Consider the following 26,294-nt stretch of genomic DNA (forward strand, 5'->3'; position numbering starts at 1 on the left):
CGTTGCAAGCTTCCAGAGGGCTATTGCCACTCGCTTCTCAGCTGTGAGGGCTGCTCTCATCTTGGTATTAGGGTGTTTCAGGGCAGGGGAAAGCAAGTCACAAAGTTCCATGAAAGTGCCCTTACACATGCGAAAGTTTCGCAGCCACTGCGAATTATCCCACCAGTCTGTGCTTGTTTTCCGGGCCCAAAATCGGCGTTCAATAGCTAGAACCTGCCCCATTACCAGCAGGATCTCCAAAGCGTAGGGGCCCGCGGTTTGAGACAATTCTGTGTCCAAGTTCTCATCACTCTCGTCACCGCGCTGCTGTAGCCGCCGCCTCCTCCTCGCCTGGCTTTGCAGGTCACAGTTCAGCATAGACTGCACGAGAATGCATGAGGTGTTTACAATGTCCACGATTGCAGTATTGATCTGAACAGGGTCCATGCTTGCCATGGTATGGCGTCTGCACAGTTCACCCAGGAAAAAAGGCGCGAAATGGTTGTCTGCTGCTTCCAGGGAGGGAGGGGTGAGGCTGTACCCAGAACCACCTGCGACAATGATTTTTGCCCCATCAGGCACTGGGATCTCAACCCAGAATTCCAAGGGGTGGAGGAGACTGCGGGAACTATGGGATAGCTACAGGATAGCTACCCACAGTGCAACGCTCCAGAAATCGATGCTAGCCTCGGACCATGGACACACACCGCTGAATTAATGTGCCTAGTGTGGCCGCATGCATTCGACTTTATATAATCTGTTTTACAAAACCGGTTTATGTAAAATCAGAATAATCCCATAGCGTAGACGTACCCTTAGCGGCAGTCACGAGCCAAACGAGGCCAGACTGCACATTTGGGGCCAGATAGTAGGAACGACTTAGATTACACCAAAGAATGCTGCTCCAGATGACCTACCATCCTCCAAGATGGCGAAGAAGTGTGGCAGTTAGTGGTGTCTATATCGCTACGCTGGCAAGTTTATGAAGCCAGGCATGATCATGGGGGGCATTTTGGAGACAGGGGCACTCGAGGTGCTGAGAAGAAACTATTACTGGACCACTATGGGTAGCGAAGTACAATCAGGGATCCATCAGTGCAAACAGTGTGCCCAAGCCAAGGATGTGTTTCCTCCCCCCGAGCCCTTTTAACCTGTACTAATGTGACTGTCCCAAGGGAGGTCCTAACAATGGACTACACACAGCTAGAGAGATCTTCAGAGGGAGTATGAGAACATAATGGTTCTCATGGACATGTTTACCCAATTCAATGTCACTGTTCCAACTAGAAACCATACAGTGTGGACAACGGCCGAAGTCCTCATGAAACACTGGTTTGCGGATAGGGGAGGAATTTTGAGTTAGAGGTGATGTCTGAATTGTGCAAACTGTACAGCACAGGCAAAAGCTGAACACCACCTTATTATATATGCAAGAAAATGCTCAGTGTGAAAGGTTTAACTGGACACTGCATGACATGCTAAGTCCACTCCCACCCAGAAAAGAAGCGAACCTGGCAAGAAAATCTCCCTGAGCTGCTGTTGACCTAGAACAGCCATTTCCATTCATCAACGGGTTATGCTCCTTTTTATCTCATGTTCGGGAGACATCCCAGGCTGCCATTAGATATTCTGGACAGAGAGGGCCCTGAAGAAGACGACGTGACCAGTTTGGATGACTGGGTCAAAGGACACCATGACAGGCTGAAGACAACCTGTAAATTTGTTCTCAGTGCAACTAAAGACGTGGCCCAAAGTAGGAAAAGGACTTATAATCACAAGTCCAGTGGGGCTCTCATCAAGCCAGGTAACTGTACTAGTTTGTAACCATAGACCCTGAGGGCATAATAAAATAAAGGACAAGTGGAAGTCGAAATCGCCACATTGTAATCGCGCACAACAATCCCAAGCTGCCAGTTTACACTATCCGGCCTGAATGCCTAGTTTCTTCTCATGCAAAGAAGGCTTTTGGAAGATGAAGAGTTTTGCAACATGTTCTGACCATTGCCGATGTGGAAATATTCTGATTTCTTCTGTGGGATCACTGTCAAGGGCTCTCTACCCAAAACATCTTGACCTCAGTAGTTTTACCCTGGGAATCAATAGTTCCAATGTCCCTAGTAGGTGCAGATGTCTCTGTGTATCATGCACGGAAAGGCTATCTAAAGACATCTCACATTAACACGATGCCTTAGAGAAGCATGTTGCACTCAAGGATGCAATATTATAGAATGAGGCAATGTGCTGAAGAGAGTCAGACATTTCATCTTGCTTATGTAAAAGAGTTTTCATTAAAATCCCCAGCTGACTTCCAAAATATATTGTATGCTTCTAGAATAAATTGAAGAATGGATGGAGTTGTGAAATACCATGCAAGACAAAAACACACATACTGCTACTTTCAACTATTTATTTACCAACTCAGAATAATTCTTCACTGAATGGGAGTCTCCACTGAGTCCTCAGAGCAAAAATACACACACAGTACCAACCTACACTCACATATGTCACTCAGATCAAATTCCAGAGGACACTATGCAATATATAGGAATAAAGCATAGGAATATGCTTTAAACAACATATCACATCATTATCAAAGCATTATTTAAAGCAGCATATGTTATAAACCTTGGCAAAAGCACTAGCTGGAAGCATCACAAGGAGGCAAAAGCACTAACCACAAACCTAAACTCCCCTATTGGTAGTTCCCTCCCTTATAGAAAGGTGGGAGAAGGGTCTCTCTCCCAGCATGGTAAGGAAAACCCTTCTCCTCATGAGAGAGAATTTTGTATTAAGGCCTAGAACAGGAGTTCCATGTGCTCCCGGTTCCCGGTGGAGTAAGTCAGCTCTGCAGAATCCTCTCCCTCCCTTCAGAAATGTACAGGGCTTAAGCAAAACTAACTACTGCAGTAAATTAGGCTGTTGTCCCTCTCCATTACTGGAAAAATCCCTTTGAAGAGGGGTTCTAGACTAGAGGCAGCAGACATGTGAGGAGAAAGGCTATCAGGGGATCATGGGAGCTGGGCAGCAGTGCAGCTGGAAGGTGCCCCTGCATGGGTGTCTCAGATATTGTGGGATGGGAATGGAATACGAGTCTGGCACAGACAGAGGAGTTCTGGCAGGAAATCGAGACTTTATTTCCTTGCCCCAGTTGTAAGAACTGGGTCAGGGATCCAGGATGGCCAGTGTTACAAGGGAACTCTCTCCTGAAGACAGGAAAATCCACAAGGAACTCCACACACTGAAATCTGAAAGGTACCCCTCTACCCTATGCAGGCTATTCCCAATTAGAGGTGAATGGGTCACAAAACAGGATTTTCAAAAACAGGAGCCTAAAGTTAGGCACCAAAATCCATATTTAGACATGTAATAAGTGGCCTGATTTTCAAAAGTCCTGAGTATCCAACACTTCCCACTGAATATTTAGGTCTCAGTTCACTAACTCACACAAGAGAAATAAAGAAAAAAGTGCTGTTGCTTAGCACATCTGCTTTAACCTGGGAACTTTGCTAAGCGTTGTCGAGCTTGTGTCAGACGTTTAATTCTTTCTTTCAAATTTTTCCTTTCAGTGGCAGCATCTTTCTTCTCAAGAAGAAGAATGCTGAACCGATTTTTATCTTGCAAAAGTTGCAACATTGCATTCTGTAACTTTTCAGTGTAGTCCTGGAGGACGTAGGACTGAATAATCAAAGGAATTTGAGTGGAGAGACGATTGCCTGCACCCTGAGAGAAAAGAAGATTATCAATAGGATGATATATCAATAGTCAAGGAGGTATGAGGGAAATACAGTAAATAGGATTCTACAATTTTACAAGTGGTCATTCCACTTAGAGGCTTTCTAGCTATTAGGCTGAGAATATAAAAGTATAGTTAATTAACTCCCTTTCATGGTGAGGTTATGGCGTCTCAATGTTACAACACTCCTAGCAATAGGGCACACTGTTACACCTGGCAGCAAGTGGTTATTTTATAGCTTACTGCAAATCGTGAACAGTAATGGGAACAAGTGCCCAAAAGCAATGACTACAACTAGGGATATTTGAACATTTGTTGTCCATAAAGATCTTCTGCGTCCAGTACTGTTAATCCAGTATTTACTCAAAGCACTACTATTTTCTTTTTAAAAAATGCTATGAGTAAAGGCATCACCCCTCTCCTCAAATTTCAGCTGTCCATTTCCCCCCAGGTAATTATGTTCTACAAAGTAGGACCGATGGGGGGAAATACACAGACAAGAAACTCACCTTGAAATAGGCATTCAAATGGTAAGCCATTTCATCAATGGAATACTGTTTTTGAGATGCAATAGACTGAGTATGATTAAAAGCAAAACCAGGAGTTTTTCTAATTTCCCGTAAATCCTCACTGTAAAGACTGTCCTGACAGTAAACGATGCGTTCCATTTTGAACTGATTGGCAATTACAGTTTCAGCTTCTTCCTCTTGTTTTTGTTTTATGTCTTCAATTCTAGTCTGTGATTTAAAAATAGAAGAAGAATCAATAGAGCAGACCCAATACCACCCAACAATTTATAAAACGACTCATGACTCTTAAGCATCCATCCAAATGTATCTACTTCCCCAAAAGAAGCAACACTCATCACTGACCTCAGTCTGTAGAGGCAAAGGGTCCAATCATGACAACGGTGTTATTAGACTCACTAAATCATCAACCCCTGCTCAAAAACAGCTGTAGAGCACTTTCCACTCTAAGCATAGATCCAGAAACAACCTACATTGTTGCTCTGATTGTCAAGGCAGACATGAGATACCAAGCTGACTCAATACAGCTTTCCTCTGCATAGACATCAAAGCCACCCAGAACAACAAGCCTCAGTGATTTCATTCACAAGCTGCACAAAGCTGTAGTCAGATTGGCTGGAATGCAGAGGGGCAATAGACTAATCTGAACCCCCCACCAGCAGTGGCTCCACGCATCAGCGCTCCAAGTGTGTGCCTGAGGTGGCAAGCCACAGAGGGCGCCTTGCTGGTCCCTGCAAGGGCAGCTGTCAGGCTGCTTTCGGCGGCTTGCCTGTGGGAGGTCCCCAGGCCCGTGGATTCGGCAGCGGGTACGTTGAAGCTGCAGGACTGGCAGACCTCCCACAGGCAAGCTGCCGAATCCACGGGACCCGGGACCTCGCACAGGCAAGCCACAGGTAGATTCCCACTTTTGAAGTCAGTTTAATTCTTTGCATCTATACCACCACCCTGAGCCTTTCAGACCGCAGATGGAGTGTACTGGCAAAGCAGCAGCTGCACCCTCCACCCAAGTCTGTGTGACACCTTCAGAGTCAGGTATCTCCTCCATGATTAAATTTTGCATCAGTTTATTGAGCAAATTAACCTATCTACTAACAAACAATCTTTCATTAAAGGAAACTAAATGAAAGTCAAGGTCTCTGCTAATTGTGCTCTGTATACCTGAGGCAAGACCTCACAGGACAGACTAACTGCCAGCCTACATGTGAAGGTTGCTGTCAAAGGGAGAACTGGTGGGACAGTCAGGGAACTAAAGTCCTACAGACTATGCACCCAGTGGGACTTCATGAGTTTAACCATGATTCTGGTCTCAGCATAACTCTGGAGTAACTCTATGGATGCCTGTGAAGTTACACTTGTGTAAAACCAGTTAAGTGAGATCAGAATCAGGCCCCACGCCATTAAGCTCATAGCACTATTGTTCAGCACCCTTACTTTTATAGCTCTATTGCTTCACTATGTAATTTTACACCATTCACTGAATACAGTGGTAGACATTTTACCAATCAGTGGGAAGTTATACAGCTAGACAATAGATTGACCAAAGAGTAAAGATAGTTCTAGGCACATGCCATTAATGATGATTTAGGAATAAGATACCATAAATCAGTGGCTCAATCTTTTCAGACTACTGTGCCTCTTTCAAGAGTCTGATTTGTCTTATGTACCCCCAAGTTTCACCTCATTTAAAAACTATTTGCTTACAAAATCAGACACATATAGATATACTAGTGTACTCTGACACTTTATACACATATATAAATGTCAGAGTACACTAGTACTGAAAAATTGCTCTCTCATTTTTACCATACAATTATAAAATCAGCTGGAATATAAATATTGTGCTTATCTTTAAGAACATAAGAATGGCCATATTGGGTCAGACAAAAGGTCCATCTAACCCAGTATCCTGTCTTCCAACAGTGGCCAATGCCAGGTGCCCCAGAGGGAATGAACAGAACAGGTAATCAACAAGTGTTTCATCCCCTGTTGTCCATTCCAAGCTTCTGGCAAACAGAAGGTAGGGACACCATCCCTGCCCATCCTGGCTAATAGCCATTGATGGACCTATCCTCCATGAACTTACCTAGTTCTTTTTTGAACCCGGTTCTAGTCTTGGCCTTCACAACAATCTCTGGCAAAGAGTTCTACAGGTTGACAGTGCATTGTGTGAAGAGTATTTCAGTGTATATAGAGCAGTATAAACAAGTCATTGTCTGTATGACATTTTAGTTTTTCTGACTTTGCTAGTGCTTTTTATGTAACCTGTTGTAAAAGTAGGCAAATATCTAGATGAGCTGATGTACCCCCAGGAAGACCTCTGCGTACCCCTGGATGAGAACCACTGACATAAATAGCCCCTTACCTTAGCTTCTCTGAAAAGATAGAAAAAGTTCTCAAAGTGTCGCATGGCAATTTCAGTAAAAGTTTCTCGTACAAGCTCTAAAAAGAGAGGGATGAATAACTATAATTTCGTGTTACCAGCATAAATATAAGAACTGTATGAGTCATTAACAAATTAGGTTCAGCTGTAGCTTAAATAATGTTTTAATTTGAAAGCTTCTTGGTTTGTGTATTTCTGTTATGTGTGGGTAGTGGTTTTGTGATATGCATTATTGTGTGTTCTAGGCAATTATACATGTTTTCACTTGCAAATAAGTTGAATAAAAATTTTTAAACTTAAAGTTTATAATTAAGTAATTTCAGTTCATTCTCCTTTGAGGCCCTAGTCTAGCAAAACTCTGTAAACACATTCTTATCTTTAAATACTTGAGTAGTTCAATCCATTTTGGGATTGGAGCCTGGGTATGGAAGACCTGTAGCACTGCCACTAAAATCATACTGAGTCCAGAGGTCCTGTGAAGATTGTAATGGCACTTGCACAAAACAGAGTAAAATGAATTTGACACTTCCACCAAAATGATCTCTATCATACTTCCACCATTTGTAGCAATATATTGCTACTTCAAATTTGATACAATTTTAGAGATAACTCTCTAATCTCCTACTTACATTTAAAAATATGATTTGGTATTTATGGTCTCAGTGAAAACATTTGCATTTAAATATTTGATCAGAAGCAGTACATGAAGGACTGAATATTTCAATATTTTACCAGTTAGCTACACTCCACAAGTTGTAATTACCATTATTCTGATTCCAGGCCCAAAACTCATCTGCTATATGCTTGCTATATGAATTAAAGCTAAGTGGTCATAAAAGCAGCTAGGTGAATATGGTCAAAGTTTATGGCAAACTCAGTGAATGAAACTCACCAGTCACTGTCTTCAGTATCATGATAGCTGGTGATTTCAGCAGCACAATTTGTTGTTTCACAATGGCCTCAAATGTCTTGTAATTGACAAATCCTGGGAGCTCTCTTCCACGATAGTGATTTTCAAAGCCCCACACTTCTTCTTTCATAATTTCTTTTACTACAGCCGTTAAAACAGCACCGTTATTTCTAATAATTCCAGATGTGTTTGTTTTTATACTAAAATCTATGTGAAAAGGCCTGGATTTAATAAGGGTTCAAAACTATTTCTTAGTTCTCATGTGTATTTGGATGCAGAACAGCTAGAGCACAACTCAGGTTAGCTTAAGGAATAAGACTGTAGATATAAAGTTTTGAAGCATGTAGTGCTGTAGATATTTGAGGGGGCAGAGCTAAAGTCACGGCAGGAAGGATCTCTGAATTGTTTGAGTTGTGTGTAACAGGCTGAGTTATCAAAGGGGCCTAAGGCACTTGGGTATCTATCTCCATTTGACCATTTTGAAAACACAGCTTATCTCAAATTTAACATTACAATAATGTTGTTGTTTAGCATGCAGAGAGCTTGACAATTACTTTTAGCGTAATTGACAGGCTGTGTTACCTTTAGCAAGCTGCAGGGCCGTCCTTACCCAGACGCAAAGTATGCAGCCACGTAGGCACCACGAAATTTGGGGCACCACATTTCCTGGTGCCCTGCACAGCTGTGTACTACTCCGCCCCTGCCCTGCCTATTCCAACCCCTTCCCCAAAGCCCCTGCCCTGCTCCATTGCTTCCCCACCCTTGCCCCACCTCTTCCTGCCCTGCTCTGCCCCAGCCCCAGCCCCACCCACTCCCCTGAGGAGTGCAGGCAGGACTGGGCCTGCACTCACTGGCGGCGGGAAGTGCAGCGGCCCGGCCCCAGCCGCACTGCTGGTGAGTACTGGAGGGTGGTTCCTTCTGTCCCTGAGGCCAGCCCTGCCCCACCCGGGGAGGCTGTGTAGGGCCCCAGAATAGCTAGGGATGGCCCTGCTGTCAGCACAGAACAACTTTCAGGCCAAATGCCAACGTTTGGTGCTTACCTTTCAGTGTACTGTTATTAACGTGGGCTTCCCATTCATTAAAGAACTTGCGAACTTTTGTGAATAGTCTTTGTTTTGTTTTATCAGTTACAATTTCTTCTCCTTGCACTGAATTCATGATGTTCTGGTTAAAGAGTTTGAGTTTCTGTAAAGAGAAACAGGAAATTGCCAGTTAAACAAAACTCAGGGGGCTAAATTCAGACCCTGAGCTGTTTGCAATGATATATAACTCAAACTTTGCAGCAGAGAGGGGAAATGCGTGAACAAATGTTACACACTGCTCCCTGCAAAACTATGGAATTCACACTCTGCAGGTTGTATCTCCAGCTGTGGAAGTGACATTCTGAGATGCAGTCAGAGCTCATAGGCTGTGTATTTCAGCACAGTAGTGCTCAGACTGCATGGCCTGTGAACTGCTGCTGGTCTGAGGACATTGAGGTTCAGTGTTTAGAGTAAAGACTCAGGAGGAGAGCTAGGGTTCTATTCCCAGCTCTGCCACTGACTTGCTGTGTGGTCTTGCGCAGGTCACTTCATTTCTCAGGGTCTGTTTCCCTCTCATCCTTTGTTTGTCATGTCTATTTAGGTTGCAAGCTTTTCTGGGAAGCAAATATATTTTAGTCTGTGTATGTACAGTGCTTAGCCTAATGAGGTCTTGATCTCAATTTGGACTGTTCTAGATGCTCCGGTAATACAAATGAACAACAACAATCCTCCTGGTTTCCAGCAGCTAAATTTCATCAAAAGAAACTAAAAATATATTGAATACTTCCCTAATATTGTTTTTCCATGTAAGCAATTGCTGTAGCAGAATGCTGTGTTATTCTGAATGTGAGTAGAGGTGATGCACAAGGCAGTCTCTGTATTAAAATATGGCCACTCCAGATTTAAAGTTTGAGAGGCTATTTTAGCACACATCCCTGATCCCTACTCACTGCGTACTGCTGGGATTGTTGGAGTAGTGGCTGTGAAGGGGTAGTATGGGATTACCTGGGCTGGTTAGAATACAGGTGGAAAACAATGTTGCTTTTAAAAATCACTGGAATTTTGTGCAAAATATCATGGTCTTGTAAATATGGAATAGGACTACTTATTCTTGATTTCTATTACACCTTTACCTAACACAGCATCTTCTATTACCAGCGACTTTCAGTGCATTGATATAGTTAATGCAACCAAATGTAATTCACCCATGGTATTATCAAAGCTGACATTGATAAAACAGGACCAATCTTATTTTTAATCTGGTTTATTTTATTGGTGAGTATATAGTCTGGATTTATGAAGATCAGGAATTGAGGATATGGATGTGTCTGTAGTTAATGATTTCATGAAGCAACACACTGAGTACACAGCCTAGAAAAAGAGACCAACCTGCGATATCCACACAATTCCAATGCTAACCAATGGTTTTTATTCAAATGAGTTATCAGATCCATCTTTATACTCACATCTACTAGGAAGAGCATCTGCTCCTCTACTGATTCTGGCACACCTTGGCCATATTTTTGTAGCTTGTTGTTTGCCACATGGAGTTTGTCCTTTATCTGATTTTCTAAAGTTGGAAGTGATTTCTGTGGGGGAAAAATAATAGAATCATAGAAATGGAGGGCTGGAAGGGACTTTGTGAAGCCATTAAGTCCAGCCCTCTGTGCTGAGGCAGGACCAAGTAAACCTAGACCAACCCTGACCAGTGTTTGTTTAACCTGTTGTTAAAAACCTCCAGTGATAGTAATTCCACAACCTCCATTAGAAACCTCTTCCAGAACTTGACTATTATTATAATTAGAAAGTTTTTCCTAATATCTAATCTAAATCTCCGTGGCAGCAGACTGAGCCCATTGCTTCTTGTCCTACCGACATTGGACATGGAGAACAACTGATAACCGTCCTTAACAGATTTGATCAGGATTGCCCAGAGGATTCAGGAGGCCTGAGGCAAAGCAATTTCAGGGGCTCCTTCCATAAAAAAAATTGCAATACTATACAATACTATATTCTCATGTATAGTATAGTATAGTATACGATACATGAGAATATAGTATTGTATAGTATTGTAATTTTTTGCAATACAAAATACAAAAATACAATTTGTGCCTGCGGGGCCTGGCACAAATTGCCCCACTTGCTCCCCGCCATGGGCGGCCCTGGGAAAAATAAACCTTCTGCATCTCAGCACAAACCCAGTTTTGAGAAAACTTCTTTACAAGGTATCACTGGTTCTCAGCATCAATTAGTGCTAAAAGGCACTGAAGCTCATTAAGAGGGTTGGACAAATATTTTCCGTCAAAACTTTTTCTGGATTGAAAACTAGGGGTTTTTAAAAAGCAGAAAAAAATCACGGACAATGTCTGCTTTCCTTCAAAATTTGTTATGTTTTTTTTAAATGAAAAGCTGAAATTAGTCTGCCAAAACCTGAATATGGTTTGGGGTTTCAGAAGTGTGTGGCCAAATATTTGCTGCTTGCTGTGTTTGATTGTTTAAAGAAACATTACAAAAATTCTACTTAAAAAAAATCTAAAACTTTTGAACCACCTCATCTTGTGACCAAATGCCTGAGCCCGTCCAGTCTGAGATTCTTCCAGATTTCTGATACTCTGCTGGCTTCCTTGACTCATATCTGTCTCCATAACTTTGGGTTCATTTAGGTTAGAACATAAGAACAGCCATATTGGATCAAACCAAAGGTCCATCCAGCCCAGTATCCTGTCTACCGACAATGGCCAATGCCAAGTGCCCCAGAGGGGATGAACTTAACAGGTAATGATCAAGTGATCTCTCTTCTGTCATCCATCTCCACCCTCTGACAAACAGAGGTTAAGGACACCATTCTTTACCCATCATGGCTAATAGCCATTAATGGACTTAACCTCCATGCATTTATCTGTTTCCTAGAGACTGGCTCCATGGGGTCCCTCACAAACTGGAGATGGTCACTGTGGGTTTGTCTTTAGTATAGACTATGTGCATACTCCATGAACTGAGCATTTGAGCTTGGTCCAGAACCTGGGATGAGCCTATGTTGTGAAAACTGAAAAGCTCAAAATAGCATATGCATGTGAATGGACACAGGGTACTAAAATTAAATTAACCCAGGGGTTCTCAAACTGGGGGTCAGGACCCCTCGGGGGTCACAAGGTTATTACTGGGGGTCACGAGCTGTCAGCCTCCACCTCAAACCCCGCTTTGCCTCCAGCATTTATAATAGTGTTAAATATATAAAAAAGTGTTTTTAATTTGTAAGGGGGGGAGGGGTCGCACTCAGAGTTTTGCTGTGTGAAAGGGGTCACCAGGACAAAAGTTTGAGAACCACTGGATTAACCCCTCTGGAGCCTCAGGGAATGTAGGGGAGGGGGGGGTCTCCCTTGGTAGGGCTGGGAAGGATATCGCTCTTCTCATGTGATCCCTCCCGCAGTGGCTAATTTTCAATGAAGCTACCCTCCCTTGACATGAATATCCCTATAGCACTGAAATTAAATGTAGACTATAATTTGGCATTTGAGAAGTGAAAGGGATGGTAGCCCTAATGGAAAAGCTAACAGCTTGGCTCTTCTGCAAGCCTCAATCTGCTGAATGAGCTTCAGAGTAGAGAAGGCTGTGCCTCCCAAACAGCCTGGCCCTGCCCCCTATCTGACCCCCACCCACTTCCTGCCCCCTGACTGCCGACTCCCCCTCAGAATCCCTGACTTATCCTGCTCCTTGTCCCCTCACCGCCCCTGAGACCCCATCCCACCACCACCCCTGAGACCCCACTCCTGTTCCCTGTCCCCTGACTGCCCCGACCCCTATCCACACACCCCCAGCTGAGTCTTGAAAGACCCCGGAATGCCCACAATCCAACCCCCCCACTCCCTGTCCCCTGACCACTCCCCCTCCAATCTCTGCACCCTCTCTATCCCCTGACTATCCCCAGGACTTCCTGCCCTTAGCCAACCCCCACCGACCCCGGCCCCTTATCCCCGCTCCCCACTCACCCGGAGCTTCAGCGCATCCAGCAGCGACCCTCGACAGCTGCAGCATGGCTCCAGCAGGGCGCCTGAGCTCCTTCTCGCTCAGAGCCGCATGGTCAGGGGGCGGGGCTGCAAGCTCCAGGCTGAGCAGAGGGAACTCAGGCCCCACTGGAGCTCTCAGCCCCGCCCTCTTACCACACGAATCTGAGCGGGGCAGAGCTCAGGGGCCCCGCAGGAGTCACCATGCAGCACTGTTCAGGGACGCTCCTGGATGGGCTGAGGCTTGGTCGGGTGGGGCCGGGGAGGGAGCCTCAGCCATTCTTGTGGGGGCCCCTGTGGAGCCCGGGGCCTGGGGCAAATTGCCCCACTTGACCCTTCTGGGCAGCCCTGGATTTGATGACTTACCAGGTCCCTCCTCACTGTTATTTTCTCAAGACAAAACACAGCCAGTGTTTTTTTTAACCTTTCCTGATAGATCAGGTTTTCTAAACCTTTTATCATTTTTGTTGCTCTGTTCTGGACTGTCTCCAATTTGCCCACATCTTTCCTAAAGTTTGGTGCTCTGAACTGGACACAGTACTCCAGCTGAAGCCTCACCAGTGCCAAGTAGAGAAGGACAATTACCTCCCATGTCTTAAATATGACACTCTTGTTAATACACACCCAAAGGATTTAAGACTTTTTTGCAACTGCATCACGTTGTTGACTCATATTCAGTTTGTGATTCACTATAACCTCAGATCCTTTACAGCAGTACTACAACCTAGCCGATGATTCCCATTTTGCACTTATGCATTTGTTTTTTCCTTTCTAAACAAAATACTTTTCACTTGTCTATATTGAATTTCATTTTGTTGATTTCAGACCAATTCTCTAATTTGTCAAGGTCATTTTGAATTCTAATGCTGTCCTCCGAAGTACTCGTAACCCCTTCCAGCTTGTTGTCGTCCACAGATTTTATAAGCATACTTTCCACTCCATTGCCCAAGTCATTAACAAAAATATTGAATAGTACTGGACCCAAGACTGACCCCTATGGGGACCCACTAGATATGCCTTTCCAGTTTGACAGCAAACCATTGATAACTACTCTGACTGCAGTCTTTCAACCAATTGTGCACCCACCTTATAGTAATTTCATTAAGACTACATTTCCCTAGTTTGTTTATGAGAATGTCATGTGGGACTATGTCAAAAGACTTACTAAAATCAAGATATACAACAGCTACTGCTTCTCCCCTATCCATTATGCCAGTAACATTGTCAAAGAAGGAAATTAGGTAGGTGTGGCATGATTTTTTCTTAACAAATCCATGCTGACTATTCCCGATAACCCTATTATCCTCCAGGTGCTTAGAAATTGAAAAGAAATAAAACAACTGGTAAGATGGTCCCAAGTAAGAGGTTTGATTTTTCTTTGGGGGCAGGGTGTGAGACTTACATTTAAAAAAAGTTTTAAATGTATAATACTGCATGGAACAATTATAATTTTCTACTAGTGATTTTCTGAAGTGAATTCTGGGTCATCACTAACCTACAACTGAACGTGTGAATTGTCACTTGGTATTAACAAGATGAGGCAAAAATGTTTTTATGCGCAACCCATTCTAAGAGAATGGTGTGCAAAACTTCTGATTAGCCAAGACTATTTTATCCATATATAAGGCATTGACATAAAGCTAGCCAGGTAATTCATAGACTCATAGACTCCAGGACTGGAAGGGACCTCGAGAGGTCATCGAGTCCAGTCCCCTGCCCTCATGGCAGGACCAAATATTGTCTAGAGCATCCCTAACAGACATTTATCTAACCTACTCTTAAATATCTCCAGAGATGGAGATTCCACAACTTCCCTAGGCAATCTATTCCAGTATTTAACTACCCTGACAGTTAGGAACTTTTTCCTAATGTCCAACCTAAATCTCCCTTGCTGCAGTTTAAGCCCATTGCTTCTTGTTCTATCATCGGAAGCTAAGGTGAACAAGTTTTCTCCCTCCTCCTGATGACACCCTTTTAGATACCTGAAAACTGCTATCATGTCCCCTCTCAGTCTTCTCTTTTCCAAACTAAACAAACCCAATTCCTTCAGCCTTCCTTCATAGTTCATGTTCTCAAGACCTTTAATCATTCTTGTTGCTCTTCTCTGGACCCTCTCCAATTTCTCCACATCTTTCTTGAAATGCGGTGCCCAGAACTGGACACAATACTCCAGCTGAGGCCTGACCAGCGCAGAGTAAAGCAGAAGAATGACGTCTCGTGTCTTGTTTACAACACACCTGTTAATGCATCCCAGAATCACGTTTGTTTTTTTTGCAACAGTATCAAACTGTTGACTCATATTAAGCTTGTGGTCCACTATGACCCCTAGATCTCTTTCTGCCATACTCCCTCCTAGACAATCTCTTCCCATTCTATATGTGTGAAATTGATTGTTCCTTCCTAAGTGGAGCACTTTGCATTTATCTTTATTGAACTTTATCCTGTTTACCTCAGACCATTTCTCCAATTTGTCCAGATCATTTTGAATTTTGACCCTGTCCTCCAAAGCAGTTGCAATCCCTCCCAGTTTGGTATCGTCCGCAAACTTAATAAGCGTACTTTCTATGCCAACATATAAATCGTTGATGAAGATATTGAACAGAACAGGTCCCAAAACAGACCCCTGCGGAACCCCACTTGTTATACCTTTCCAGCAGGATTGGGAGCCATTAACAACTACTCTCTGAGTACGGTTATCCAGCCAGTTACGCACCCACCTCATAATAGCCCCATCTAAATTATACTTTCCTAGTTTATCTATAAGAATATCATGCGAGAGCGTATCAAATGCCTTACTAAAGTCTAGGTATATCACATCCACAGCTTCTCCCTTATCCACAAGGCTTGTTATCCTATCAAAGAACGCTATCAGATTAGTTTGACACGATTTGTTCTTTACAAATCCATGCTGGCTATTCCCTATCACCTTACCACCTTCCAAGTTTTTGCAGATGATTTCTTTAATTACCTGCTCCATTATCTTCCCTGGCACAGAAGTTAAACTAACTGGTCTGTAGTTTCCTGGGTTGTTTTTATTTCCCTTTTTATAGATGGGCACTATATTTGCCCCCTTCCAGTCTTCTGGAATCTCCCCCGTCTCCCATGATTTCCCAAAGATAATAGCTAGAGGCTCAGATACCTCTTCTATTAACTCCTTGAGTATTCTAGGATGCATTTCATCAGGCCCTGGTGACTTGCAGGCATCTAACTTTTCTAAGTGATTTTTTACTTGCTCTTTTTTTATTTTATCTTCTAAACCTACTCTCTTCCCATAAGCATTCACTATATTAGACATTCCTTCAGACTTCTCAGTGAAGACCGAAACAAAGAAGTCATTAAGCATCTCTGCCATTTCCACGTCTCCCGTTACTGTTTCCCCCTCCTTACTGAGCAGCGGGCCTACCCTGTCCTTGGTCTTCCTCTTGCTTCTAATGTATTGATAAAAAGTCTTCTTGTTTCCCTTTATTCCCATAGCTAGTTTGAGTTCATTTTGTGCCTTTGCCTTTGTAATCTTGCTTCTGCATTCCTGTGCTATTTGCCTATATTCATCCTTTGTAACCTGACCTAGTTTCTATTTTTTATATGACGCCTTTTTATTTTGTAGGTCACGCAAGATCTCATGGTTAAGCCAACATGGTCTTTTGCCACATTTTCTATCTTTCCTAACCATTGGAATAGCTTGCCTTTGGGCCCTTAATAGTGTCCCTTTGAAAAACTGCCAACTCTCCTCAGTTGTTTTTCCCCTCAGTCTTGATTCCCATGGGACCTTACCTATCAGCTCTCTGAGCTTACCAAAATCCGCCTTCCTGAAATCCATTGTCTCTATTCTGCTGTACTCCCTTCTACCCTTCCTTAGAATTGCAAATTCTATGATTTCATGATCACTTTCACCCAAGCTTCCTTCTACTTTCAAATTCTCAACAAGTTCCTCCCTATTGGTTAAAATCAAGTCTAGAACAGCTTCCCCCCTAGTAGCTTTTTCAACTTTCTGAAATAAAAAGTTGTCTGCAATGCAGTCCAGGAATTTATTGGATAGTCTGTGCCTCGCGGTATTATTTTCCCATCATATATCTGGATAGTTGAAGTCCCTCATCACCACCAAATCTTGGGCTTTGGATGATTTTGTTAGTTGTTTGAAAAAAGCCTCATCCACCTCTTCCACCTGATTAGGTGGCCTGTAGTAGACTCCTAGCACGACATCACCTGTGTTTTTTACCCCTTTTAGCCTAACCCAGAGACTCTCAACACTTCCGTCTCCTATGTCCATCTCCACCTCAGTCCAAGTGTGTACATTTTTAATATATAAGGCAACACCTCCTCCCTTTTTCCCCTGTCTATCCTTCCTGAGCAAACTATACCCATCCACACCAACATTCCAGTCGTGTGTATTATCCCACCAAATTTCAGTAATGCCAACAATGTCATAGTTGTATTTATTTATTAGCACTTCCAGTTCTTCCTGCTTATTACCCATACTTCTTGCATTTGTATATAGGCATCTAAGATACTAGTTTGATCTTGCCTCCCAGCTTTGCCCTGACCCTCCTTCCTCACTGCCATTATAGCCTGTGCTCCCTCCTGTTTCCAACCCATCTCCCAGGTCTTGTTCCCCACTTACCTGTGGGGTTTGCTCACCTGTCCCCGTCGAACCTAGTTTAAAGCCCTCTTTACTAGCTGGTATGGATCTTCTACTCCCCCGGTTAAATCAGGGGTTACATATAAAAAATGTACCTAATGCTTCTTAAAGATCTGTAAATTGCTTTATGCTAAACCAGGAGTTGGCAACCTTTGGCACGCGGCTCGCCAGGGTAAGCATCCTGGCAGGCTGGGCCAGTTTGTTTACCAGCCGCGTCTGCAGGTTCGGCCGACTGCGGCTCCCACTGGCCGCGGTTCGCTGCTCCAGGCCAATGGTGGCTGCACGAAGCTGCAGCCAGCACATCCCTCGGCCTGCACCACTTCCCGCAACTCCCATTGGCCAGGAGCGGCGAACTGCGGCCAGTGGGAGCTGTGATTGGCTGAATCTGCAGATGCGGCAGGTAAACAAACCGGCTTGGCCTGCCAGGGTGCTTACCCTGGCGAACCATGTGCCAAAGGTTGTCGACTCCTGTCCTAAACCATTAACCAAAGATATGAATTTAGGAGAAAAGATCTCCTTTATATTTATTTTCTACAAGATAGTTAAGGTTTCAGAAAGGTCTGGCCTGCTACTACACTGCTTAAATAAATACCTTGGCAAAAGAGCCAAACAACATTTGCTCTTTTGTGTGTTCACCAAATAGTTTTTTAAAGAGCCAGTAGTCCAAGTTTGCTAACTTACGTTAATGTGCTCTATCAGTTCCTGCGTAAGTTTCTCTGCCAAAAGTGGGATAGTAGCTTTTCTTTCTTCCAAAAGAATACTGAAAGAGATTAAAGAATACAATAAATAATATCTTCCCAAAGAATTCCCTTTCATCCCAAAGGATTCCAGAGTACTTCACTACAGTAGAGATACTGACCAACCTGGCCAGTTATATAAATACTTACTAATAATATTAAAAATGGTCAAATTATTTCTTGCAAGTGTGCAAATAACATTTCCAGCATCAATTTTTGAAGAAACAAAATGGACCTACGTGCTCTCAGAAAACTTTATCTGTGACTAAGACCTTCTACAGCAAAGGTGGGTAAACTATGGCCCTCCTGCCCAGTCCCTGAGCTCCTGGCCTGGGAGGCTAGCCCCTGGCCCCTCTCCCCTGCTGTTCCTCCTCCCCGCAGCCTCAGCTCACTGCACCATCAGTGCAATGCTCTGGGCAGCAAGCTCCTGTTGGGCAGCACAGCTGCAGAGCCACGGCCTGACCTGGTGCTCTGTGCTGCGCGGTGGCGTGACCGGCTCCAGCCAGGCGGCGCGGCTGTCTGTCCTGGGGTTCTGGGCAGCGTGGCTGTAGTGCTGCCAGCCACCAGTGCTCCAGACAGCATGATAAGAGGGCAGGGAGCACAGAGAGTTGGATAGAGGGCAGGGGAATTTGAGGTGTTGGTCAGGTGTAGGGGCTGTGGATAGGGGTCAGGGTGGTCAGATGGCGGGGAACAGGGGGTTTGAGTGGGGACAGGAGTCCCGTGGGAGCAGTCAGGAATGAAAGGAGAGGTTGGATGGGGAGGTGGGGGACAGTCAGGGGTAGAGGTTCCAAGTGCTGTTAGGGAACAGGGAGCAGAGGGGGCTGGATGGGGCAGGAGTCCTGGGGGTGCCATCAGGGAACAGGGAACAGTGGGGGTTGGGCCACGCCTGGCTGTTTAGAAAGGCACAGCCTCCCCTAACCAGCCAACTGTACAATTTTGGAAACCCGATGTGGCCCTCGGGCCAAAAAGTTTGCCCGCCCTTGTTCTACAGCATCTGTGATCCTCAGGGATGATGGCGCTATCAAAGACCATGGAGAGATTAATGGCACTAGAAAGAAAGCCTCCTCAGCTGATAGCCAATCACTGGTGGCACTCCTTTCAACAAGAGCTGAGAGCAACTACAAATCTGGCTGCTCTGGAGACAAAAATGAAAGCTCTCCCATTGTTCCTGTGGAACTAACAAATAATTAATTATTTCTAACAATAAGAAATAATTAATTAATAACCATTTCACTCTGTTCCTGAAATGGAAGAAGCAACGAAGCAGAACACAGGTTTCTCTTCAGAGCAGTGTGGCCTATTGGATGGAGCAGTGAACTGGAACTTGGAGGATGTAGATAGAACTGGGTGAAGTTTTCCATGCAAATCATTTGTTGTTGTTATTGTTGTTGTTGTTGTTGAAAAATGCAGATTTGGGTTCACTGACGCAATTTTTGTTTCAGAAAAATATTTTGTTTTGTAATTTCACTCAATTTATTTTTAAAATATTATAAAAGATTAAAAACGCTCCAAAACAAAAGAAATATTTTGTTTCATGTTGAATGTTTTCTACTCATTCATTTTGTTAGAAAATGAAATTGGCCACAGAATTGAAAAAATCAGTTATTTGCACAGGTCTAGACTTCAGTTCTGTTCCTGACTTTGCCACAGGCCTTCTGGGTGATCTGGAGCAGATCGCTTTATTGTTTTCTGCCTCAGTTTCCCCATCTGTAAAATGGAGAGGATACTGAGCTACTTTGTAAAGTGCTTTGAGATCTATTGATGAAGGTATTAATATGATGCTGATTATGACATTGTCTGTTCTTGGGAAGAAGAAGAAAAGAGGATTTTAGGTCTGTGTATAGGCCCCCATGTGGATTTATGGAATTTTGTATGGTGCTCACACACCACAATGATGAACAGATTTTTGTCTCTGATAATAGAGATTAGCTGGTAGTGATGAATGAGAAGATTATTTCTTTTATTCAGGCAGCTGGATGCAGACAGGACTGTAGTTGTCTTTTGCACTGTAATTCCCAGGCTAAGTGTGCAACCAAATCTGGGCTGCCTCACAGTCCTGGCCTGGTCTAACCAGTCATGGGTGGAACGCCTGCCTACACATCAATATTAACACTGAGAGTCACATTATTTAGCTAGGTCCTAAACTACTCCAATTACAAGTGTATCAAAAGTCTCCATGCCATTGTCAGGGAACTACTTCTATTCCTGAATGAGTGAATTCACTCTGTTCTATATGCACACCACCACACGGCTAGACTGTGACTTCAGGCACAATGCTAAACTAGAGGTTGTGTGTAAGCTGCACCTCCCCAGGAGGCACTATAACACAGAGACACACCATTGAGTCACAATTCCTCCCCTACTTCCACCTTCTCCTCAGCGGGTGGTAATTTACTGATGGCCATAACCACAAGCGAACTCCTGACTATCCTGGCCAGTAAGATGATAAAGCCAAGGCACCACTCACCTGCTCCAGTTGGGATGTAAGCAAGCAAGTACCCTTACTTACTCTTGTGTGCCTGCACCCAAAGCCTGAAGAGCCCACGTAGAGGCATATACTTACTCCATCTACTTCCCTTTGTGCGTGCATAGTCCAACTCAATGTGTCCCGATGACGACTGGTTTTAACCATTGCATAAATGTATAAGGACATGTGTTTACTTAATTGTCTGAAATTTTTTTTTAAACTCCTAACAGGGAAAAACCTGTCCAATATTCAGTGTGTATTGATTTTAAAACTACCTAAAATATTCATGCTCCTCAAAGAATTCTCTCTCTTTCTGAATTGCAGAGGCCAGTGTCAAGTTGTCATGGATGTCCTGCTGCCCACGACATTTAACAATCATGTAGCCCTTCCTCAGGGGGATGCTGAGATTTCGGACGACGTCAACTACATTGCTCTCAGTTCCCCTGTCGACCAAATCAGGTTTTGTGAGAATCCCTGTGAAGTGACAAAAGAATTATTATATTTAGAGATTATATATAGATGGATGCACCACTCGTGCTTTCACAGTTAGGACTTAGCTGACTTTTGCACTTAAAGCAGGGATCCAATCTCTCCCCTTCTCCCCTCCCCCCCCCAAAAATCACAGCATTTACTCTCTTTTTTAAAAGAATTTACAAGTAAATTAGTTAGTTGATTAATTACGAGTCCTTAAGAAATTTAACACTTAGTGTTATATATTATCTGATATCCTGCATAATCTCAGTAAAGGACAAAACAGAGTTTTCACCATGAAAGAAAAAAGACAAATTCTAATGTGTCTTTAAAAATCAGTTTAATTTAACCTGTGGACACTAAAGTGCTTCAGTCATAACCATACAGCTTTTCCATGGTGTCACTACATGTCAGATTTAAGGTTGTTTGGGTGCTTTATCTGGGGAGTTCCACTTCCTAATATACTTTTATTTCTTCTAAGTTTAACCTTATCTCTGAATTTCCTTGGTTTATAATGCTTGGATATTTTTTGGATAATTACATCAGTGTAATCTTTACTTACTGTAAATTACTGATCTATTTGCCCAACCTGAACTCCATCTTAACATAGTTTTAGTCTGGGAATTTGTGGGTGTGTATATATATCATTATCCACACACAGGGCCAGATCCTCAACTGGTATAAATTGGAGTAGCTCCATTGAAACGGAGGATCTTACCCACTGTCAAATATACTTCTTTTTGAATACTTGATGTTACTACCATATTAATGCACTATGAATGTAGGACACTTGCACCTATGTCCTCTTTCCATAGATTTCTACATACTACACTATATATTTTTAAAAGAACTTGTGAGGGCTAAGTGCCATGGAGTGCCCAGGAAAGGACTTTCACACAAGAGTATATTCTCTCTGGAGAGTCATTAAAAGAAACTCCCAAATGATTCTAGGCTCACAAAGTATCAGAACAGACAATTTGCAGGAACATCTTACAAAACAGGATAACACTCATAAATTTGGGGGCAAGGGTTGTCACTCCGTTAGCCATTTTCCCCTAAAGCATTTGTGATTTTTTTATTTGAAATTCATATTCTGAAATGAAGCATTGATAGGAAAATCCTGCATGGATTTCAAATCATAGCAAGCCCATCATCAAAATATAAATCTTGTGTTCCTTTGCTGTTTTTCTATGACTCTTTTAGCAACCTGGGTAACTGGCAGAAAATGCTCAACCTCTCCAGTGTTTATTACTGAACATTCTTTGCAAGGACAATGACTTCCTGCACAACCCAATCCCATTTTTTTTTTAAATATATGTATCTTTACTTACCTAGAGTTCTCTCCCCCTTAGGGTCCACCTCTTTAGCCATTCTTAGGGCCTCTGTAGTTGCAATATCCACATTACTTGGTACCACTACCAGATTTATAGTTTGTTGCTTACAAATATACTTTTTAATTAGATTTATGATCTGTAATGAAATAAGAAATGTAATAAAAGTGTATTACTTCACACAGGCTGTGGTAGGTAAGTCCTGTTACAAGTGGTAGGTTTGGTTCTTCCAGAGTTCATAGCTTTCAAAGGAATTTAGCTTTATGATGGTCTTTATTGTAACAGGTTTACAAGTCCAAGCAGGTATACTTAGAACTAAATTAGAAATGATTAAGCAACAGCAAATTTTAGCTTTTTATGATGCTATCGAAAACTTGAAGATGAGTCTCACAATTTAACATTTAGGCCCAGATCCTGAGAGACAGCTCAGGAAATGGATGAGTGCAAATGAGTTTAAAACACTTGTGTCTCCCCTCAATCTTGGGGCTGGTAGTCAGTAGACTGATACTGAGCATAAATTAGGGTAGCCTCAGAGTTGCTCTATTTTATACCAGATGCCCATGGCATCAAAGGACCATGACTCTCAGGGGTTGCTGGGGCATAAGGAAGCCCTGAGCATGCCATTTTCAGATGTTCACCTTGTCTTCTCATGCATTTATTGTTTTGAAAGAGACAATGAGAAGTCATTTGCCTCAGTGTAAATGTCAGAGGGTCAATACTAAAATAAAAACACTAGATCAAAAATTTCAGTGAAGCCACAGAAAGTAATTTCTGCAGGTTGACTATTATCCTCATCGGTGTTTGAATCAGAAAAGCTTTCTAGACCATTCTTCTTTCTTCCCCCAAAAATGCAGACTCAACTTTTGGGACACCACTGCTGTAAAAATCAGATGCCCTCGGTTCTGGTTGAGTCTAAGGGAGATTTTGAATGGACAGAAAATCTAACAACCACCTTCTCCATCTATTAGAATAGAGTAGGGAAAAGAAAGGGTGGAAAATAAAAAGGAAAGATAGAGGAGAATGAATGGGGATGGACAGGAAAGAGAGCAGAATAGATGCCTGGAAAAATGACCTTCCTAGGGGCCAAAAATCCCTGTAACCAGCTCTGCTGAAACCTCTGCAAGGTGAGCGAACGCACACACACACACACACACACACACACAGAGAGTTCCGTTAGAGCACAAAGACATTTTCAAACAAATATTCTTGTCTACAGAATCTAGAGTTTTCCCCCCTTTTGTGTACGGCACATCCTTCTCAATGCTAGCACTTCCTCCACTAAAACTCTATTTTGTTATATCTTAATTCTTTTTGGTAAATTACGTATCTGTCTGTTCTGTGCCATCATTAAGCAGAAGATTATACAGATCAAGATACTTATTTTTTTTGCCATCATTTATCAGTTTCCCAGTCTAGAATTGCTTCATACTTTACCTGATTTCCAATGTCTTTTGGCTGATTCCCCACAGCCACCCTAGCAATCCCTGGCAGATCAATCAGTGTCAAATCTGGAACATTTGGGGAGCTAATTTCTAGGGAAATTAATTCTTGGCTAATGCCCACTCCTTCACCAGCCATTGCATCCTGGGCTAGAGGAAGGAGACACAAAAGAAAAGATTAGACACTCATCATGGAATTTAGACTAGAAAATTACGTGGATTAAGAAAAAAAACTATTGCTACATTTATTTCTATATAAAATGTGGTCTCAGAAAAGTTATCCCTTCATTTTAGCTTTGAAAGAAGATTTATAAATATAGTCTAAAATAATAAAGATCAGTCTTCATTTTTTATACTGTAAAGGACAACAATATCCAAGACTTGGCCCAGGGAAGGGAATAGCAAACATCAGCTCAAAGAACAGTGGAGTGCTAAACCATAAGCTTGCTGCTAATCTGTCAGCATCCAGCATAAGTGTATGTCTGGCTTGAAGCACAGAGAAGAGCTGGGTGAAATTTTTCACACATTTTGTGAGCGAGAAATATAGATTTGGCAATACCAAAACATTTCACAAATTCATGTCAATTTCACAAAATGGTTTCACTTAAAAATACGTAAAACAAATTTCAAAACAAAACAACTCCATTTTATTTCAAAGCCATTCAAATGGCTGATATCAAATAAACAAGTTTCAAGTTGGTTGAAAGGAAATGTTCTATTTGACCCGAAACAATTTTTTTTCCCAATTCACTAACAATTTTCAGTTTGACCCAAAACAAGATTTTCCCCCTTCCCCAAAATTCACCAGTGAACCAATACATCTGTTATTTGGCCAGCTCAGCAGGAAGCTCACTTGCAAATGTTACTTACAGTAAGCACTATGCACATTTATGGAGTTATAGAAAAGCGTAAGTGACAATGTCTTAACTAGGCACAAATATCCAGAACAGAAGAGTGAAAAATCCCCACTTTTTATGATGCCACTGCAAACGCAGGCCTCAATCCTGCAAGAAGCACCTGTGCCCACACAGATATCATTGCAGAATCAGGGTCACCAGGAAATACAAGATTCAAAGCATGTTATTTACGTCCCAGGTTATATTTACCTTTCCTTATTTCTTTTTCCACTTCTGAAGGACCATTCAGTTCTTGCTTTATCTCCAAGTAAGTAATTTTTCCTTTCCATTCCTGTGTGTAATGCACTCTCTTCAGTTTGAGCTCTAAAGGACATCTGGTAACAATACCTATCAAATTAAACAAACAAAGCACCAGTCATGTATGAAGAATGAAACACGTTTCCCTCCTCTTTGGAAGCCATTGAAATACAGTACCAGCATATTGTCTTTAGCTTTTTTCCCCACATGTATCGTATTCAAAAGGTACTACTGCTACTTTGCCATTACACAATAGTAGGGCTCAAATGTAATGTTCATTGCAGTAATAGTCTTTCCACTGGAGTTCAAGGACCTCTAGAGTAGGCTCTTTGTGCGCTTCATCTGAAGAACTCAAAGCTCATTACATAGGTGTGTAAATATATTGCAGCTTTCCTCTTTTTGCAGAAAGGGGTACTTGAAGATCAGGGAAGTGAAGTGAGTTGTACAAGGTCACATGAGAAGTCCCTGGCAGAGCTGACAACATAGCCCAGGTCTCCTGCCTTGCAGCCCCATGCTCAGTCTCCCAGATCACAGGGTCCCCTCTCCCCAGCATTTCAAAGCAGTCCTCCAGCACCCTTACAGAACAACACACCACTGTGACCCAGGGAAATGTCAGATTTCTGACATGAAAAGCTGAGAGGTAAATTCTTACCACTGCCTCTAGGAAGAGCGACTCCAGACAGGGCTTCTAGGACCGAGCTTTTTCCAGAACTCTGGTCTCCAATCACTGCAATTGCTGGCAAAGCCAGGTCCTTTTCTACTCCGAGCGCTCTCAGGGAGTCAATGAGATCAATACAGGGACGAACCTTCTCCTCATATTGACTGCACAAGGTGTGTTCTGCTTTCTGATAAAAACAAAAATTGCTTATAAATGGAAGAAGGACCTTGACCTCCAGTTTCAATAAAAGGTCTCTACAAATATAGGCACAGCAGAAGTGATGAGATACTGTGACACCCAGTACCTCATGTTCACCACTTTTATAAAGGTTATGATATATTTAGTGCAAAGTATGCCTTGAGGTATCATTTGAAAATTCATAATCTACTGAATATTATCCTGTTGAAATATGTGTAGCAACATTATGTGTAAATGTATAAGTTTCTACTGTATGATTCCTTATTGAAATACGCTGTAATTCTGGGTAACACCCATAAACCAGTTTCTCAGAGACAAAGACACAGTGGCACACCAGCAAGGTGTTAAAAAGCTATCACCAGCTTAAGCAGTCATTCTCCAGCACAGGAGAAGGTATAAACAAGAAATTTACATTTTATCTCAGAGATGGTTCAAACCTCACCTATACAGAAGGCTGTATGTCTGCACCCCAGCGAGGAGGGGGGGGGGGGATCCTCAAAGAGGTGAGAGGAGTATAAAAATGAGAGAGACAGTGACCACCACATCACCTGTCCTCCTCCTATCTCTCTGCTCACAGCATCAACAACTTCCTGAAGGACATTGAACAGGGTGAGGAGTCTCAGGCTAGAAGGAGACCCAGCCTGTGAA

The 26,294-nt window shown here is 42.7% G+C and overlaps 1 protein-coding gene across 1 annotated transcript in view; it reads right to left on the bottom strand.

Moving 5' to 3' along the window:
• Positions 1-2,376: 2,376 nt before the first annotated feature.
• LOC115658460 (interferon-induced GTP-binding protein Mx1-like) overlaps positions 2,377-26,294 on the bottom strand; it is a 29,304-nt gene continuing 5,386 nt past the window's right edge. Inside the window, exons 3-14 of the mRNA XM_030577421.1 lie at positions 25,443-25,635; positions 24,743-24,880; positions 23,632-23,786; positions 22,198-22,336; positions 20,671-20,869; positions 17,873-17,951; positions 10,018-10,140; positions 8,570-8,714; positions 7,512-7,670; positions 6,602-6,678; positions 4,222-4,449; positions 2,377-3,699 (exon numbers count right to left, since the gene is read on the bottom strand). Of these exons, the coding sequence (XP_030433281.1) occupies positions 3,469-3,699; positions 4,222-4,449; positions 6,602-6,678; positions 7,512-7,670; positions 8,570-8,714; positions 10,018-10,140; positions 17,873-17,951; positions 20,671-20,869; positions 22,198-22,336; positions 23,632-23,786; positions 24,743-24,880; positions 25,443-25,635 (1,866 nt within the window). The 3' untranslated portion in view covers positions 2,377-3,468. The remainder of the gene's footprint in view (positions 3,700-4,221; positions 4,450-6,601; positions 6,679-7,511; positions 7,671-8,569; positions 8,715-10,017; positions 10,141-17,872; positions 17,952-20,670; positions 20,870-22,197; positions 22,337-23,631; positions 23,787-24,742; positions 24,881-25,442; positions 25,636-26,294) is intronic.

Source organism: Gopherus evgoodei, chromosome 1, assembly GCF_007399415.2.
Source record: "Gopherus evgoodei ecotype Sinaloan lineage chromosome 1, rGopEvg1_v1.p, whole genome shotgun sequence".
Taxonomy (NCBI): domain Eukaryota; kingdom Metazoa; phylum Chordata; order Testudines; family Testudinidae; genus Gopherus; species Gopherus evgoodei.